Source organism: Oryza brachyantha, chromosome 4, assembly GCF_000231095.2.
Source record: "Oryza brachyantha chromosome 4, ObraRS2, whole genome shotgun sequence".
Taxonomy (NCBI): Eukaryota; Viridiplantae; Streptophyta; class Magnoliopsida; order Poales; family Poaceae; genus Oryza; species Oryza brachyantha.
The window spans coordinates 5,958,520-5,971,470 of NC_023166.2; the positions used below are offsets into that span (position 1 = coordinate 5,958,520).

Below are 12,951 nucleotides of genomic sequence, written 5' to 3' on the forward strand. Positions count from 1 at the left end.
CTAAGTTTTATATCCATGAAACTCATCATCTCTTATCATCAATTCTACGTCATATTACTTTTTTGCCTATGTGGCATATCATTTGATAAGTTTGAAACCATTTCTAAGACTAACCAGAGAACAGGTAGGAGGTTCTCATCGCTTTTGGCCTTGGAGATTGTGGATGTTTGTAGTACTACAACTGGTTTCGGAGGAGGATGGAGTGGTTGCATTTTATAGGGTCTCAGGAGGTGGAAGGACGTCGACGACGACATCAATGATGGCAGTTTGCCGGAGTAGAAGAGCCGACCATTTTATGTGAATAAATGTTGGATTCAAAAGGGGGATTTATGGAGGAATGGTAGAGGAAGAGTTGGTGGTTTTGTTCCCTTAATCAATTTGAGGGAAAATGGTCGGAGGGAGGTGAATTGAAGAACAACGGTGGCTAGGGTTTTACGGTGCAGTGAGAGGAAACAGGCGGATGGAGGTGGAAGATGACCACGTGCACGTGCAGCACTCAGGCCAAAAAAGGGAAGGACGGCCTAGCAACCTCATGGGCCAGTGAAAAAGGTAGGCAGGCCATTAGCGAGAAGAGGTGAGAGGAAGTAGGCTTTTAGTGTACATTTTCAAAACCCCTAGACATTACATTGTTTTGCAAACTTTTCTAGTTATTTTAAAAAATTATATCAATCTATTTTTTATTTTAAACTAAAAATAATCATATTATAGTCCGCTGCTATATGAAAGTTTTCACATGGGTTACTTAACCAATGAACAAACGCAGCCTAACGCAAACTCAGACTCACTCCAGCGCCAAGTGACAGAACAGTGACAACAATGATGCGAACATGACGTTAGCGACATAGAGATAGAGTAACTTTGTATTTTTTAAGTACTAAAGATAAAGATAAACACAAGTGCGTCTAACATTTTCCTCCCGGATAAAGGGGAAATTATAATATAAGTAGAAATTTATAATATAGGTAGAGTTAATGGCCTGTACCGAGGAGAATTTCAACGGTTTACATTCAAATAAATATATTTTCTGCGGTTTTCGTTAAAAACATAATTTGGTCCTCGCTAAAACTACAGTGGAACAATAACTGGTTACAATTCCTCCTCCCAGAGAATGTTTACGTATTTCATTTTGTGTATTTCAACTTAGTGTGCTATAATCATCTTTGTTGATCACATCTTAACCCATAAAGGATCTGTATTTAACAGTAGTCTTTGCAGGCTCGACCTTTTCTCCCCTGAAATTTTAGCATTTCCACGGAAACTACGGTGGATCAAGTGGATGCAGTCACAAGTACTGAACTTTCATGGCTACTGTTGGTCAGGGATGTATATCTGGGCGGCAACAAAGAATCCATATCAGCAAAATGCGCCTCCTCACTGCATGGATCCTTTCCTATTGGTGCGTCAAGGACAGAGTCTGGAATTGCCTCGAGAGTCTCCTCTAAGAAGGATTGGAGTGTCTGCACAAATGAAGTTCATGAATTTGGTTATCGTTTGGGAAATGTTTGACAAGGGAAGAGAAAAGAATGCAAGTGTGGAATTCATGTGGAAGAATTGCTATATACATTTCTCTCGTGCCTTGCATTTCATCCAAATAGCATACAAGTTTTGAAGAAAAAAAAAACAATAATTATTGATTCATACATCACCACACACAAAAAAAATGCAAGTTTACGTTTGAATCTACAAAAGTGAAAAAAAATCTGGCTATGAAGAGTGATGTAGGGTTGGAGTCATTCTTTTGTTTCTTCATACATAGATTTGAGTTTAGAATTGAAATGTTGTGATATGATAGATGCCTACTGTATTAAAAAAATCAGATCTTTTTCATAATTATTCAATTGATATTTCAGAGAGTTAGGACAGTACGATGAACATGCATTATGTGTAGAAATCCAGCTCCATGGTTGCACACCCTACACTGAATTTCAGTCAACTGAAAGGCCAACATATAAAATGATGACCAACAGCATTTAGATAATTAAGTTGCAAAAAGACCTAGATAAGTGTTGAGACTATTATTCGACTGGTTGGAGATTAAAAATTTTCCTCATTTTCATTTTATCATTTACTAGATGCAAATTAGCCTTACAAGTAGTTATAAAACCAAGTTTCATAATAATTCATTTCGGTATAGTATAAGCATTGTGTTTCTATTGTATTCAATGGAAGAAGTAATATGGCAGGACAAAGCGTAATAAACTAGAATATTTTAATCATACCTTGCAATGACGTAGTGTAGAGTCGGCCTTGCGTTTCCAAAGGCCATTGCCAGGTTCCGAGTGGAATAAATTTAACAATGGCTGTCAAAATCAAGTGATTCTCTCAGCAAGCAAAAGTACATTTTGCATAAGCTCAAATGTTTTATAAAAGGATTGGAAGACAATACAGCTAGCAATTGCATTAAGTTTAATTCTGCGGTCCTTACAACCATCTACCTACTATTTACTCCTTAAAGTCAATGCAGAACTTACACCACAATTAAGCAGCTGACAATACCAGGAGAAACAGATGAAACTGCGTGATCACTCCATTCTTTCAGTGAAGTTTACTTAGTGTGTTATAACTATCTTTGTTAATCATATCTTAGTCATAAAGCAGAATCACGATCCATAAGCAACCAAGAGTAACATTCTCGAGTAATTCAGAAGCTATTATCTATACTATGGTGCATACTCACGTTATAGATAATTACATTACAAGGAGAAACAAGTACTTAAGTGCAGTGTTACATAACATCATAAAGCAGAAATTAGATTATTTCCATCATTAAATTAACCCGCACCTTGACAAGTTGTCTCACGTTTGGTCTACTAGGGCCATACTGCCCCATTATAGAATCACCATAAACCTGGTAGCTCTCAAGGATCTAAAACAGAGAGTTCAGTTATTACTTAATACGAGAAACAGTTGATAGCTGAAAACAATACCATCTTTGATGCTAAACCTGACGACGAGAAGAATTTCTTGTTGGCATACCATAGACTTCACTGTCCACATGCCCCAGCATGTTCCATGGACTGAAAATTTTATCCATACCAAAATTAAACTAAATACTGTTTCAGGTTTTAAGCTAGAAAAAGGAAACAAATTCTAGTTACTTAATATGCAAGTCTGAAAGCATCAAAGAATTTAAAGAGACAAACGGCTTCTTAGTTGGCCATACTTATTATATGCAGCCCGGCCAACCATAACTCGATGTGCGCCTTGTCTTATGGATGCATTAACCTGCAATGAAATGAAATAACTTCTATAAAACTGATGCAGGAATAAATCGATAAAAATGGCTTGACTCAGTCATGTTAGAGCTGATCTTGCAACAGGAGCTAGTTCTCTGCATGAATGTATAATACTAAGCATATAATAGTTTAAATATAAACAAATACAGAGAAAAACCAAATATATTCCATTTCCATTCATGATAAAAAATGTGCGTTATGGCCAAGAGAACTCTCACACTCACCCTAGAAGTAGTCAACAATGTAAAGCCATTAGCATTACTTTGACCTAATCTGAACTGATTGATTCACTAATTGTGTTCGCTAGATAGTCTAGACCACGTCTAGACGCGAGAGGGAGGCTGATCATCTGGTTAGGCCCTAAACCGTGTCCTAGACCATTTCCCCGTCTAGTCGGTCAAAAATGGTCCTAGACCGTCTATACCATGCAATTAGACTATGGCAAACCGAGTCTAGACCGTAAAAGTAATGTCTGGACTGTTGTCTAGGAAATAGACTGCAAAAAATTTGATGGGCAGGAGCTCAAATATTTTGGCCCATTAAGGCCCATATGGCTTAATAATATTTGGAGGAAGTACTGGTATTTTTTTTCAAAATGGTATATTGAGCTTGAGGCAAATCAGAGGTTCACTTAAAGCTGATGGAAGGTTCCTCCATACAAAGAAGGTAATCCTTAAATCCCACCTATTTTGATGTCAAATATTCTACAGAAAATGTTGAGTTTATTTACATATATGCAGAAAAATATGTTGATAGTATATTATATGGTATGGTACATTGTCTAGACCGTCTAGGCTTACATCTAACCAGCTAGACTCTAGACTGTGGGTTGTCATCCGTCTAGTATCTAGGTGAACACCGTTCACTATTCAATTTGGTCGATGAAATAGCAACTTCCAGGAATTACAGAAACAAAATTATAGAACTAGAGTGCAAAACACTCAACTGTTCCTGACAGTGACCACTTTGAATGCATTCTAAAACAAACTAGTTCAATATTAATATACTCACTTGATCAATAGTAGTTATACCTCCATTTAAAGTAAACTGCACATCTGGGAAGTCCCTCAATAAAGCAAAGTAGTATTCATATCTGCAAAAGTGTTGAAGAAGGCTTAAAAATTTCCAGGCATACAAAATAAACATCTAACACAAGCAAAGTCTAAACCCAACTTTAGGAGCTAGGACTAGCATTTATATAAGAATCCAAAACGTAGAAAATCTGTTTACTTAATCATACCTAGATATATAAGACTGAACTTAAAAAAATTGTGCTACACCAACTTAATAATCCATTTACTTTGGTAAGTAGGGACAGGCCACACAACAGCTATGGCACTTGATACCAGGAAGAAAATCCAGGCAAGAACTAGTGGTTATTGGCAGGAACAAGAAAATAAAATCCGTTCTGCAAGCCTTTAAATTTAATAAACAAATCCGAATGAATGTACAGCAGTTCCAGCTGGAAAATGGTCAGATTCTTTTTTCCTTCTGGTGATAACTGGTTCCCAAGAGTAACTAGTGATAAATAGTTACCACCATTAGTCTATTTGGTCAATTATTTTTTTGTGAATCTAAAATTTTTTGTAAAGTACTACAGGACAGTGCTTGTGTCCCTTATACTCTACAGTTACACATAGTATGTGCTGTGTACATGTGTTGGGATCTTACCCAAATTTAACAATCAGAACTCTACTGCTTGCATATTCTAATAGTATACTGATGAGATTTCCCCTTTAGAGATTTCACTGGCGCCACTGCATAACTTTATACAAAGAAAAGCATGGACAACCATACTTTAAAGGAGGAACCTTCCGATTTTCTGCAGGGCTGAGACCATTTAGCAATGCCTTCCGAGCATGAATAATGAAATGCCTAGTTGGTGACTTGGAAACAACCTTATCTACAAATTCACCTGGTGGAAGAAAAAGTATTATTGCAACATGGCATTGCATCAGCACATGACGGGGAATATTGACCCTCAGAACAATATCCCTATGATAAATTGATAATCAAATACCATGTGAGTGCCAAGCAATAATAGATCAGGGTACAACAACTAATCAGACATCATATGGAAAACTTATCGAGCATAGCAAGAATGAGAACCATTGAAAGTATGCACCCACAACATGACAAAGAATGAGCAATATCCATATATCATAACAAGAAGAAAACCATCAAATTGAGCAGCTTATTTTCTAGACACTGTGACCACTTTTGAATCTATAAAATGGTGAACTGCAGTAAATGCCATCAAGCCACAATGTCATCTACAAATAGATTACATGCAGTATATTAATTTGGAATAGGCCATGATAAAATATATGCAGAGATTCTCCACTGATGTTAGCTAACTATTCTTTTGATATCAGGATATCAGAATATTAGATGATTTGATGGTGTTGAGATTTGAGAAGCAACTGCACTAGTGGTACATTTTAGGGGTCAATTTGTATCAGTGATACTATTGGTTTCATCTTTCTTCAATTTAACCTTAAAGGCTCAGCCACAGGCAGAAGAGTACAAATGCATTGCTTGAAAGAACAGCCAGAAAACATCAAGAAGTGATTACTGACATTTAACTTATGGTATAGGTTGATATTTTGCCTGTATGGATACATTGCAGTATGCAGCTGTTGCTTGATCGTTTTGAACATAAACATATGCAGTGCCCAATAGAGTGTACTTCTCTGCACATGATTTCCATTCCTCATATCCAGGAAGCCTACCCAAGGAGTTTTATAGGAACATGAGAGGTTTCTGAAGAAAGCTCACAGAGTTCTTCGTAGGAATCACGATCATCAACACCAATTCTGCACTTAACGCTGACAGGGACATTACAATTGGCAGCAATAGCTGACATAGCATCTCCTACAAACTTCAGATAATTGAAACAGGATTTATTAAGGATGGAGAAAGAGCAAATTGATGCTACCTTATGGTTTTATTACAATGAATTCCAGAAGCAAACCTCTGGGTCAAACATTAAGCGAGCACCGAAGCAACCATGACCAGCAACTTTGCCACTGGGGCAACCACAGCTGACAAAACATTTGGAGTAAATTAAAAATAAAATAATGTCATACATGATTAAATGAAATGTGAGTGACATCTTGTTTACTTTAGGTTGATTTCATCATATGAATAAGCATTTGCCAGTTCAGTTGCTTTCGCCAAGTTATCCAGATTACTTCCACCAATTTGTAGCACAATAGGATGCTGTTCAGCAGGAAATGCTAAAAATTTATCCTGCATATTGTAAGATAGAAATCAGATTAACCAATTCTATATAGCAGTATCATGTGCATATAATTTAAACCATATGCCGTAGATACATTTCACAGTTGCCACCATTGCACCAAAAGAATAATTGGAAAATAGTAATGATTAAAGGCATAGTGACAAATATACGAAATAAAAAGGCAGCACCGATGGTGGCACATTGAATCACAGGTGGATCCCCATGTCAACTGCCACCTAGAAAGTTCATTACAACTTGAATACAAACCAAAAAAAAAAGGACCATGTGAACAACATATTTCTGGTTATCAGGATACTTCGATTACAGCCTAAAGATGAGGTAACTATTCAATTGAATATTGCACTGAGTTTCCGGTGACTGACTTAAAGATTTACCAGAAGGAGCTTGAAGGGAATGGAAAACTTATGCAATGTGCATGGCAAAGTGCAGGGACAAGTTGAATTACTTCCATGTGGAATCATAAAATCCAAAATGAAGCTGAAATAGCATTTTTAACGTTTCAGCAGTTGTGGCATGGTACTTGGTAGTGACATGAATGGAAGTGGCCAAACCACAGATTGGTTCACTGCTGATCAGTTGCAGGGTCAGGGTGCGTTTCTCCTTCTTAGCAAGAACTGCATCTGTTTTATTATGTGTTTATTTTTTAAAAAAAAATCAAGAGGCGAAGGGAAGAAGGGCGTGCTCACCAAATTATCTTTTTGATGCACAATGGTCTCCGCGACCACCATCTCCGTGTAGAGCCACGCGTGCTTGGAGATGAGCCGCGCGAGCGTCCGGTAGTGGTTGTCCGTCCAGTCCATCATCGGCGCCACGCTGCGACGGGGAGAGGGGGGAAGGAAACACGAAACCCGATGAGCGCACTCGCCACCGTCCGCATTCGCCCAAACCTATAGGAGGTTACTCCGCTCCACCACCACCACCGCCGCTCACCTGAACAGCGGAGGAAGATACCGTCCCTCTCGGGTCGCCGCGCGGGCGAGCGCGCGACGCGGCCCCACGCCGCCCGGAGCGCGCTGCAGCGGCAGGAGCCGGCGGCCGGGGCTGCTTCCGGGCGCCAGCGGAGGAGGGAGCAGGGTGGCGCGCCTGGCCGCCGACGACCTCATCGCCGTGGCAATACGAGCTGAGCTCCCTCTCCCGCCGCCGCCGCCGCCGCCGCCGCCGTCGCTCCCTGGGAGGAAGAGGATACTACAGCCGCTCCTGGTGAGAACGGGTGGTGAGCGTCGTCCTGGCCGCCCGATCCGAGGCGACCGGTCGAGATTGCGTTATGTAATACTGCTCCGTCCAAAAAAAAAAACATTTATCCGTTCCATCCATCTTATTTAAAAAAAAATTAATCATACATAAAGTCATATTCATGTTTTGTTATATAATAATAAAAAGTATTAATTATAAGCATATTTAAATAATATGAAGAGGTAAATATTTTAGTTATGACAGAGACCGCCGGAAGCCTGGAATGAAGCCTGGAATGCTGGATTTGGATGGCAAGGCCGTCCGATGCTGGCTTAGAGGGTAGGAGGCTAAGTCTAGGGTAGGGTATATATATGATTTTTTATATAGGCTAGTTGGGCCAGAAGAAGCATCCTCTATATAATTTTTGTCGGATACGTACCCACAAGATAATTGGATTGCAAGCCCATAATTGGATTGCAAGCCCATCGTGTCATGTACCGACGGGTACCATACCCATGGGCACAATCAGGGTTTGTGTTACCGCGGTTACCGTAGCGGTAACCGCGCCCTCCGCAGAGGCACGGTTTCGGTAAGCCACGATAATCGAGTTTAAATTTGAGGAGAATTTAAAAAATTTAAGGAAATTTAATAAAAAAAAATATATGTTGTATATGTTGATATATAGCGTAGTTTTGTCAAAGAAATTCATGAAAAAATGTATTTCCGGTGTAATTAAAAATCATAAACAAGAATTTGGGGAAACAAAATTAAAAAATAGTTTATTGCAAATAATATTTCATAGGAAGATGGTTAAGAATATTTTGTTGTTAAGTCATTATTAATTTACACTAGATACTAGGGTACATAATGTTGAAATACAAATATACAACGATAGATGTATGAAAAATATGTATGGAGAAAAATTATATGTGCACGTTAGTAATAATTGGTAGTAGGTACGGTTGTGACGCAACAATCAAAATGAAGTTGTTGTTACTTGTTATTGGTGTGAATTATTTGATGAAGGGTGATATGACGGTGTATGTTTGTATATTACAATATCAAGAATTTAGAAAGATCACGTGAAAATTTTCTTGTTTTCCCTAAAACATGTTCTATTTTCCTATTTTTCCTATGTCACAACTCACAGATATAGTAACAAAATATTTTTCTACTTTTCATGTATTTTTTAAGATTTTTTAATGTTTTTTTGCATTTGACATCACACACGTGGTGTCCTCACGGTAACCGCGGTTTCGACTGCAAAAAATCCGCATGGGAAACCACGGTTTCCTCGGTTCTCATGCGTTGTTTCAGCAAGAACTTACCGCGGTTACAGCGCGAAACCGTGCAAAACCGTGTGGTAACCGCGTTTACCGCGCGGTTTTGAATTCAGCTTTTTTTTTTCAAATTCGTTGCGGTTTTTGCGGTTTTCGCGGTTACCTTGCGGGATTCGCGGGAGCGCGATACCGCGGTTTTCGCGAGAAGAACGGTAAGAGGAACCCTGGGCACAACTGCCATCCCTGGCCCGAGTACCCACTATGACAAATCAAATTCACAGTTCCACGACTTAAAAGTCTATCAAAATGCAGCGAAAAAAGATATAAAGATAAAACCATCTAATCTTTAGCTGACGAAAATGGCTCCACACCACAGGCATTTTCGATGATAGGACGAACTTCACCCTTGCGAACTAGCTCCTTCTGACTCAGGCACTGACACTTGCTCTGGTACGGGGAAAAATTAAGTAGGGTTGAATACAAATCACGCTGCTTAACATGTAACACCCAACAGAGGAGAATAAATACATGCAATTGGATATCAAGGAGAGATTATGCTTAGTTTGCATAAAACGGCAATATTTAGCAAAACAATTAAATAGAATGAATAAAAACGTAAATTAAATACTTAAAATAATCATCCAGTATCCAACGTTATATCACGTTGCAACAGGCCCAACTCGTTGTCCAAGGTTACACCACGTAGCGACAGGATCAACCCTCTGTCCAACGTCAAGCCGCCAAAACCGCGGCACCGCGCTCCCGTGGATCCCACACGGTAACCGCAAAAACCGTGATGAATTTAAATCCAAAAAAATTGAATTTAAACTCGCGCGGTTTTCGTGGCTTACCACGCGGTTTGTCGCGGTAACCGCGGACTACTTGCTGGAACAGCACATGAGAACGGCGGTTACCGCGGCTTCCCGCGTGGTTTTTGTAGCCGAAACCGCGGTTACCGCAAGAAAATCGCGGTTACCGCGAGGAGACCGCGTGTGTGATGTCAAATGCAAAAAAAATTAAAAAATCTAAAAAAATACATGAAAAATAGGAAAATATTTTGTGACTATATTTATGACATAGGAAAAATAGGACATGTTATAGGGAAAACAAGAAAAGTTTCACGTGACATTTTTTATATTCTTGATATTGCAACATACAAACATGCACCGTCATATCACCCTTCACCAATAACAAGTAACAACAACTTCATTTTGATTGCTGCGTCACAACTATACCTACTACCCATTATTACGAATAAAACTATTATGTATGTACTAAGATGCACGTATAATTTTTCTCAATACATATTTTCCATATATCCATCGTTGTATATTTGTATTTCAACATTATGTACCCTAGTGTCTAGTGTAAATAATAATGACTCAATACAAAATATTCTTGATCATCTTCCTATTAAATATTACTTGCAATAGGCTATTTTTTAATTTTGTTTCCCGAAATACTCGTTTATGATTTTTAATTACGTCGGGAATACATTTTTTCATTAATTTCTTTGACAAAACTACATTATATATCAACATATACAACATATATTTTTTTCATTAAATTTCCTCAAATTTTTTAAATTCTCCTCAAGTTTAAACTCAGTTATCGCGGCTTACCGAAGCCATTCCTCCGCGGAGGGTGCATTACCGTGGTTACCGCGGCGGTAACCGTGGTAACGTAAACCCTGGTTGCGACAAGGTCAAACAAGTTTCAAAATTAATTAATTTATTAAAGGCTCGACTAATCCCAGTAAATCTGTAAGTTCGCCCCATGACTACGAGTACGGCTATTCAAATAGTTTTACTCTGATCAGAGGTGTACAACTTTACTCACAAGACACAGTTTCACTACACATCAACGTACGCCGATGTATCACCACGATACCACACAAAGAAAACTGTGATAGCACCTATCGCATAACGCTCCCTACTCAATTGCACCACACTTCAGGTTTTGCCCCTTCTTTACACCAAGTCGGACAACCCCTCTTGTGCCTAGGTGAATACGGAAGCAGCACAGACCATTGCGGGGTCCGTCCATACTCCATCACGCCGACCTTTGTCTGGGTACATCGAATAGTTCAAAGGTACACTTCAAATCCCACTGTTGCCCACTCTGGCTTGTGGTTAGTACGTGTAAGACTTCTAGGGTTTCCCGAGAACCGATCTTTAATTGCCATAGGCACGACTCTCAAAACCATGCACTCACGGCCCACCATAAGCAATATTTTAGTTACCATTAACCTTCATTGGTAATTCATCATAAACAACTACTATTAAAGTCTAGCATTAATTAAATAATAACCCGTGAGCTAATTGAACTAAGCATGGCTAAACATTCCCTAACCCTAATTCTAGTGAAATTAACCCTGGGATGTCAAGAATGAAGTATAGTAACAACGGATATATAATGGTAATTGTCTAACAAATAAATAATATAATATAATTAAAACAATGCATATATGAATGTAAAGCGGGGAATTTTACAAAAATCGGATCAATATGTTCAAGGACGGGGTGCCACTTGCCTTGCTCTGACCCACGAGGAACTTCGGCGATGATCTCGAACAAAACCGACGCTTCGACGGGGTTCGAACATACCACAAACAAAGCAAACAAGCGAAAACAAGCTATAAAACTACTGAAATAGAGAAAGAAACTATTTTTAATGAATTCTTAGCAATTTTCTAGATTTGATGAAATTTGAATGGACTAAAACGGAGACCGTATGAATTAGTTATAAATTTTAGAAGTTTTCTGTGATTTTAAGCTAACAAAAAAGCCTAAATGTATTTATTGCGTAATTATTGGAGTTGATGATATCAGCACAGGAGAGAGGAGGTGCTGACTTGTGAGACCCACTAGTCATTGAGGGCAAGAGACTGATGAAGCGGGCCACGAGCAGTGAGAAGCGGCCGAGAGAGGGAGGAAAGGAGGCTGACGACTAGGGCCCAGGGGTCAGAGAGGGTCGGTGGCTTACCCGTGGGCCCCACTGTCACACCCGGAGTTTCGTCCTAAGCCTTAAATCGTAAAAAGAAATCCGTAAACAACAATTAGCTTAATTAACTCAGGAAAAATCCCTCTAAAAGGAATTAATTCAATTAAATCGAGGCTCGCAAATCGACTAACTGGATGTAAATTTTAAATTGCAGAAGTATAAAATTTGGCCAAACAAACTAACTTAAAACTCGGCAAAAGTGGGGTTTCCTTTTTCCCTCCTTTTTCCTTTCTTTTTCCCTTCCTTCTCAAATTAGGCCGAAGTCCAATTTTCCTCCCTCCTTTTTCTTTTTTCTTTTTCTTTTTCTTCCTTCCCGGGCCGGCCCAGCCGATCGGCCCACCGTTCCTCCCTCCAGGCCGGCCCAGCCGAGCCAGCCTCCTTCGCCTGGGCCGCCGCTCGGCCCAGCTCGCCACGTCGCCCGCACCCGCGAGTCCGCGCCGCCTCCCTCCTCTCTCTTGCCAATGACAGGTGGGGCCCACCTGTCAGTGACCGTTTCCCCGGGCCCGCGCCCGCGCCCGCGCCGCGCCGGCCGAGTCCGACTCCGCGCCGCCGCCGCAACGGCCGCCGCTGAGACCGCGTCGTGCCCGACTCGGTCTCCAACCTCCGCCTGCCCTAGCCGGCGTCGCCACCCTATAAATCCCGAGCCGCCACGCGCCGCCGCCCACTTTCCGCCTCCGCCCGAGCCGCCGCCGCGCTGTCGTCGTTCGCCGCCGTCGGTAGATCTCGCCGCCAGCCGCCGGTCAGCGTCGTCCAGTTGCGTCACCACCCCCGCCTCGCTGTCGCCGACTTGCTGCCGCCCTCGTCGTCGCCAGGGAACCTCCCCAGTGCCGCGCATTCTTTCGCCGTCCGGTCGCCGCCGCGCCCGGCCCCCTCGCCGTCGCCACTCGATCTCCGTCGCCACGGCCGATCTCCCGCCCCTACCTGCATCGCCACCTTCGCCTCGATCTCGCCGACCCGTCCGCGCTCTCGCCGCCGCCGGTGAGCGTCCCCATCC

At 40.9% G+C, this 12,951-nt stretch overlaps 1 protein-coding gene across 1 annotated transcript; it reads right to left on the bottom strand.

The window, feature by feature from the left end:
• Window positions 1-903: 903 nt before the first annotated feature.
• Window positions 904-8,191, bottom strand: LOC102716310 (tRNA-dihydrouridine(20/20a) synthase-like). Its single transcript, XM_040523039.1, has 13 exons — window positions 8,188-8,191; window positions 7,432-7,726; window positions 7,188-7,314; window positions 6,361-6,488; window positions 6,211-6,280; window positions 6,015-6,117; window positions 5,034-5,151; window positions 4,248-4,329; window positions 3,164-3,225; window positions 2,945-3,017; window positions 2,783-2,866; window positions 2,220-2,300; window positions 904-1,457 (listed from the first exon to the last, which is right to left on the bottom strand). The coding sequence occupies exons 1-13, from the start codon at window positions 8,189-8,191 to the stop codon at window positions 1,269-1,271; spliced, it is 1,416 nt and encodes a 471-aa protein (XP_040378973.1). The 3' UTR covers window positions 904-1,268.
• Window positions 8,192-12,951: the final 4,760 nt, after the last annotated feature.